Genomic DNA, 6,000 nt, shown 5'->3' on the forward strand with positions numbered 1-6,000 from the left:
GGCCTAGACGGGCTGAATGGCCTGTTTTCCTTGTTATGTATTCCTTATTTATTTTTTTTAAATTGGTACGAAGGTCCTCAAAAAGGTCACGTTTGCAAAAAAGGAAAAAGCAGCAGTCCCAACACAGATTTGTGGGAACCACAGTGCCTTGCTGAAATGCGTTCCCCCTACAGATACGATACTGTTTCCAGCCCAGTCTGCATATATTCCTGTCTTCTGACCCCGACCCTTAAAAAAAAAAAAAACCTTTGAAACCAGTGTGGAGGGAAAAACTTCAACGTTTTTCACAGAGTGATTTCAGTTGAAATGCAAAAAAAGAAAAGAGGAGAATCTCCAGACATTGGCAGATTGGCTAAGCGGATGTAAACGGGTGGGGTTTTGTTTGTTTCCCTTCTTAGGGAGGAACATGCTGCTGGTGGGCGTGGACGGTCCCAGGGTGCCGTGCGAGGAGATTTTGGTGAAGCACTTGGGCAACCGCCAGTACAACGTGTCGTACCAGCTGAAGGAGAAGGGGGAGTACATCCTGGTGGTGAAGTGGGGGGACGAGCACATCCCCGGGAGCCCCTACCGTATCTCTGTGTAGCCCCGCCCCTTCCTCCTGTTTCCCCACGCCCCCTCCATGGCCCTCTGTACCCCAGTTATACGTACTGAAACACTGAGCGCCCCCCCTTTTCTGTTCACTAGCTTCACTTCCCTATTTTTTCTGTAAGCCCTGTAGTTGTCACTTTTTTCATTTTTAATTTTACAAACTTACACATACCTTTTATTTACATTCATGGTGGAAGCTGTAGGCTTATATATGGACAACTGTAGAGACAAACGCATTTTAGTCAGACTTTTCAAATAACGGTTTAGTTGCTGCTAGTTTTTTGTTTGTTTGTTTTTTTTTTTTTGCCTGGATTTAGCAACACTGCTGTTAAAAAATTGTGATCAGAGATTGGAGAGGCGAGTCAGAGAGTGTGCCTTATTTTTTGCTGGATGTTATCGTTCATTTCACAAGGCTAAACTAAACACCACTGCCCAAGGCTTCAGGGTGTATTTTCTAAAAAAGAAAAAAAAAGAAAAAAGCCTCTAATTTGTGGGTTTTTTCAGCAATTTCTTCAATTTAGGTAGCCGTGCCACGCCATGCTGATTAAACCAGTGAGCTGATTGGGCTGATTGCAAAGCAGGGTTTGTTAGAACTGTTTATTGCAAAAAATGAATTGAGAGAAACGAAGGGGATGCGCTTGAGGTGAAGCAGATAATAGAGGAAGCAGCTGAGTAGCTTGTATAGTGCTGACAGGTGCAACCAGCAGGATATATATTTGGATTTATTATTTTTTTCTAATTCAGTGTTACTGGTAGATGAAACTGCTGTTTTTTGACATTCACTTTGAAGCAGTCTCATGACTTCACTGTCACCACACCCGACCCCACCGCCCAACCCTCTTGGTATTTGTTATTATGTAATCAGCATATCAGAGTAATGAGAAAAAGATGTGTCCTATGTGAATGAGATAAAAGAAATGGCTTTTAAGCAATGACTGTTGCAGTTACATTTTGATAAACAATAAAGTTGTCTAAAGTATTTTTGCTGTACATCAAACTTGTGTTTGTGTCAATGTCTCTGTTGATTTTTGTAAGTTGTGGAACTCTGACATGAACATTCATGTAATTGCAAGCATGTGCCGGCAAGAGCGACCAGCAGGGGCTTAAACAAGGTTAATACACTTAAATATCTTGTTTAACATGGATGAGATCCTCTACAGTCTATTGATACAATCAATACAAACTAAAAGCAAAGTTTTTAGCAATACGAAATTAAGCAAAAACACTTCCCAAAATTCCACGTGCCAGATTTCTCATTCAAAATCAGTCCTACTTGATAGGTGCACTGCATAATATAAATATTTTGAATGTATTTGGATGCTTGCCGATATGGACGGAGTGTAGCACAGTGGGTAAGGAACTGGGCTTGTAACCGAAAGGTCGCAGGTTTGATTCCCGGGTAGGACACTGCCATTGTACCCTTGAGCAAGGTACTTAACCGAAATTGCTTCAGTATATATCCAGCTGTATAAATGGATACAATGTAAAAAATGCCATGTAAAAAGTTGTGTAAGTCGCTCTGGATAAGAGCGTCTGCTAAATGCCTGTAATGTAATATATAACACGGGATCAGGTCCTTCATTGAACTCTGTTGTGGAGTCAAAGCGGTTTTCACTGTCCTTCTCAGAAATATTCACTCAGACGAGTCTTCTGTTTAGAATTAGGCATTGCAAAATCGTTTTGTTTGTAAAACAACCTTTTAGGCATTAAGTCTCAACTTGGGGCCTGCGGTCTGGGAGGACGGTCCCCCTCTCGCGGATAGCTAGCCATACATAGAAAAGGGCCCTTCAAGCACGGCCCTTGCATTTGAGACATTCGGTAAACATTTTTAAAAACATACGTTAAACGGCAGTGCCATCCGTTCTATATATCATTCAGCCTCACCTCAGACTTGGCCTATATGCCCAAACTACAGAAAACATATTGTTTAAACTATTCTATTAAATAATTTATGGTAATTTCTTTGGTACTTGTGTTGTCTGATATGCAAAGATTGCAATGTCTGTGAATGTTTTTGAGGAATGTCAAGTGTCTATTTTTCATAATGTGACCGCACACTGAATGACTTAACTGTTAGCTAGATTTGGTGGTTTTTTTTGAATGACTCTTTTTGAACCACTCTTTTTATTTTTTTCATCATCATTTTTGAACGAGTCTTTTTGCTTTTTGAATGACTCTTTTTGAACCACTCTTTATTTTTTTCATCATCATTGAGGACGTTTTAGAACTGAGATCACTCAACACAGACCTCATTCAACTAACTTACAAAAATATAGAATATCATCCAGTAACCTTTAGTGAGTCATTTAGGCTACTGCTGTTGTACCAGTGCCTGTCACAGTTTCAGGCTCTTTGGATGCCCTTCAAAGGGATTTGTTTTGGGTTTCTGATGGTGTTAGTTTGAATCGGGCCTCCACCGTTAGTCAATTGCTTTTGATCTGTATAGTGAAGCAGCAATGCTAAACCTTGGTCATAAAATTTTGGATAAGGATAACCGTAACCCATTTCAAGCTCCAAAACTGTAAGTAGGGTGGGTGAGGGTGTTTTAATAAAATCTTTTTGATCATGGAAATCTTACTATGAATAGGTTGGTTTCTTTAACAATGCCCATATAGCAATCGCGGGGATTGTGCATCTTTCGTCATCTTCATGCCTAGCAGTTGCATTAACGCAGGAGGGTTTTTATAGGGGTATTAATGTGTCAAAACGAAATAAATGTAACTTATCCACAAATGTAGCTGATCCACGAAATAACGCAGCGGATACAAAAATAAATGTAGCCCATACACAAATTTGTGGATCAGTCAGGATAGACCTGGGTATATATTTTGCGGTGCTCAACCTATGAATGCTACTCATTCTGGGAAACAAAAGCTCTCAGCCTGACGTAGGTGTGTTCGGTGTTACACTTCCTCTTGCAGGGCACTCAAGATGAAAAACAATACTCTGGCATGTTTTTTTTTTTTGTTTTGTTTATTAAGACAAGATAAACCCCCATACCAGACAGAATAAACCTACATATCAGTCTCACACATATATCAAACCTTTTTAAACAAAGGTACAATTAATGTCTTTCTATTTGCATTTCTTGCACTTCTCCATTATAACAGGACGTTGCCTATCTTTGAAAGCAAACATTGACAGAAAGCGGAAAATTCTTGGAAGAGAGCACCTTATGGTACTAAACACTTTACACTCACAATTACCTTTTTAAAGCTGTACAAATATAAAAATATTTATATCTATGGCTTTCAGTATGTGGACCATTACTGCGTTTTGTGAGCAAATGGTTCTTACTGAGAGTTCTATGCACCTTTCATCCTTTATAGTTCTTCAGAAAAAGTTCAAAACCGAACTGCCGCGTAGAATTTCATGCTTAAGGCCGCTGCTTTTCAATTTTATTTTGCGAGCCAGAGGATCAAAAAAAAAAAAAAAAACAATGTCATCAGAATGAATTTAAGGTAGACCATGAACTAAAATCTGAAATTGGTGTGCTCCAGCCAAATTTCAATTAAAAAAAAACAAAACAAAAACAAAGATAAGATAATTATTCCATAATTGAAGTCTTTGGATGCATTTCAGGCCCTGTTGACACTCAAGACACACAGACCCATCAAGGTGACAAATCAAATCTGTACATTGATGTGCAGACACTCGTTGGAACTCAATTTTAATGTTGCACAGCCAATTATGTGCCTTTAGATGAAGTTCCCATCCGTTCTTCTTTCTGCACACATTCTGGATAACCTGACAGCCAGCACTACAACACACGCTTATTATGGGATGTTAAACATCTCAGTGTTACAATGGGGGCAGGAGATGGCGTGCTGGAGAGTTCACACTCAGATTCGATCCCCGCGGGATCCCGCCCATGCCATTCAAAATGGGATTCCCACAAATCTATATCCAATTTGTCGTCTTTAGATCGCAAGCGTCAAATGATTCATGTTTCGCATTAGTCAAGAATATGCACTGCATAAGACAAGTGTAAATGGGGCCTTCAAAAAAATCCAAAGATGTTAAGAAGCAGAACATTTCTGATTGTAGATCTGAGTTTGTAGCTTTTGGTGCTCATACTGGCTTCTGTTTATGCATTGCAGTTGAGCCTGTGTATATATTTTTCTCCCAGATGTACAGAACACAAAGACATTTTTAATAATGACATGAAAATGGGGAAAAACGAGAACGTGACTAATTCTGAGTAAATAAACACACACCTGAGGGTAACAGACACATTCATAAACACTAGCTGCAGAACCATAAAAGATTACAGCAGGTGGCAGCAATGATATTCATTTGGACATGAATTACACTAGTACAGAAATGAGTACAATAGAGGAATGCGTTCCCCGTGTTCTTGTTCCCAGTGCTCTGTTGCGCTGAGCCGGAAAGAGGGAGAGGGGGAGCCCCTCTCCTCCGCAGTCCAGCCCTGAAACGCCTCCAAAGCCAGCCCAGCGTCCGGCTCCGTTTGCACACGCTAAGACCACGGGGAAGCGGCGGCGGGTGAGCACACACCACGCTCCCCGGCACACGGAAGCCTCCGCAGCTCACGGCCCGCTACGCCGCCTGGTGGCCAGATGAGAGAATCGGGAAGTGAAACAATACCCCTCTTCTGCCCCCCACACACCTACTGGACTGTAATTGCACCGTTAGCCTTGACTTTTCAATATTATGATGAAGTGTACCCGGTACTGTGATGTCTGTGGTTCCACAGTGATGTCTATGGTTCTACCATGATGATTGATTTTACTGTGATGATTGATTTTACTGGGATGTCTATGGTTCTATTATGATGACTGATTTTACTGTGATGTCTGTGGTTCTTCTGTGATGTCATTGGTTTGCCTGCAATGTCTGCAGAATCCTATATTTTCTGCATTTGCTGATCGAGAAGATCTCACTGAAGCCGTGGAGGAAGGCTTCACCACATACCTGCACACGCTCTCTCAGCACACAGCAGTGGAGTCACATGGCTGATCATGTGATTGCAAGCTAAGACCATCTCAGATCTAATTGTCTAGTCTTTACAGTTCAGTTAAATTTGATTTGATGCAAATTAATCTGCACAATATAGAATGGGCAGAAAACCTTTTTTAAATCTGTTCGTGACATGATAAATTAATTGACATAAATTAATTTATCAATTAATAAAACAATTAGGAATAAAGTTAAAAACCATATCAAAAAAGTTAAAAACCAACTAAGCTTTTACAGAGTGCATTTCCCCTAACTTTGAGTACTCTTGCAAGTGCCCACTGCCTTATTAGTGTTAATATTTTTTTGTTTTTCTTGTCCTACACCTTATCTCAAAACCCTCTACAGGGTTACTGAATGCACTTTTAGACACATCAGCAACAATTTCCTGGTGGAGCTCTCAACAAAATTAAACATCTCTTCTCACCTCACCTCCAT

The 6,000-nt window shown here is 40.3% G+C and overlaps 1 protein-coding gene across 5 annotated transcripts in view; it reads left to right on the forward strand.

Annotated features, from left to right (window-relative positions):
* LOC118211767 (filamin-A-like) overlaps nucleotides 1-1,578 on the forward strand; it is a 68,083-nt gene extending 66,505 nt beyond the window's left edge. For 4 of the 5 annotated variants that reach the window (XM_035389205.1, XM_035389206.1, XM_035389202.1 and 1 more), the window contains one exon: nucleotides 399-1,578. In XM_035389205.1, coding sequence (XP_035245096.1) covers nucleotides 399-583 — 185 coding nt within the window. In that variant the 3' untranslated portion in view covers nucleotides 584-1,578. The remainder of the gene's footprint in view (nucleotides 1-398) is intronic. The other variant, XM_035389201.1, reaches the window with a different exon arrangement.
* The last annotated feature ends 4,422 nt before the right edge of the window (nucleotides 1,579-6,000 follow it).

This window comes from Anguilla anguilla, chromosome 13 (genome assembly GCF_013347855.1).
Source record: "Anguilla anguilla isolate fAngAng1 chromosome 13, fAngAng1.pri, whole genome shotgun sequence".
NCBI lineage: Eukaryota > Metazoa > Chordata > Actinopteri > Anguilliformes > Anguillidae > Anguilla > Anguilla anguilla.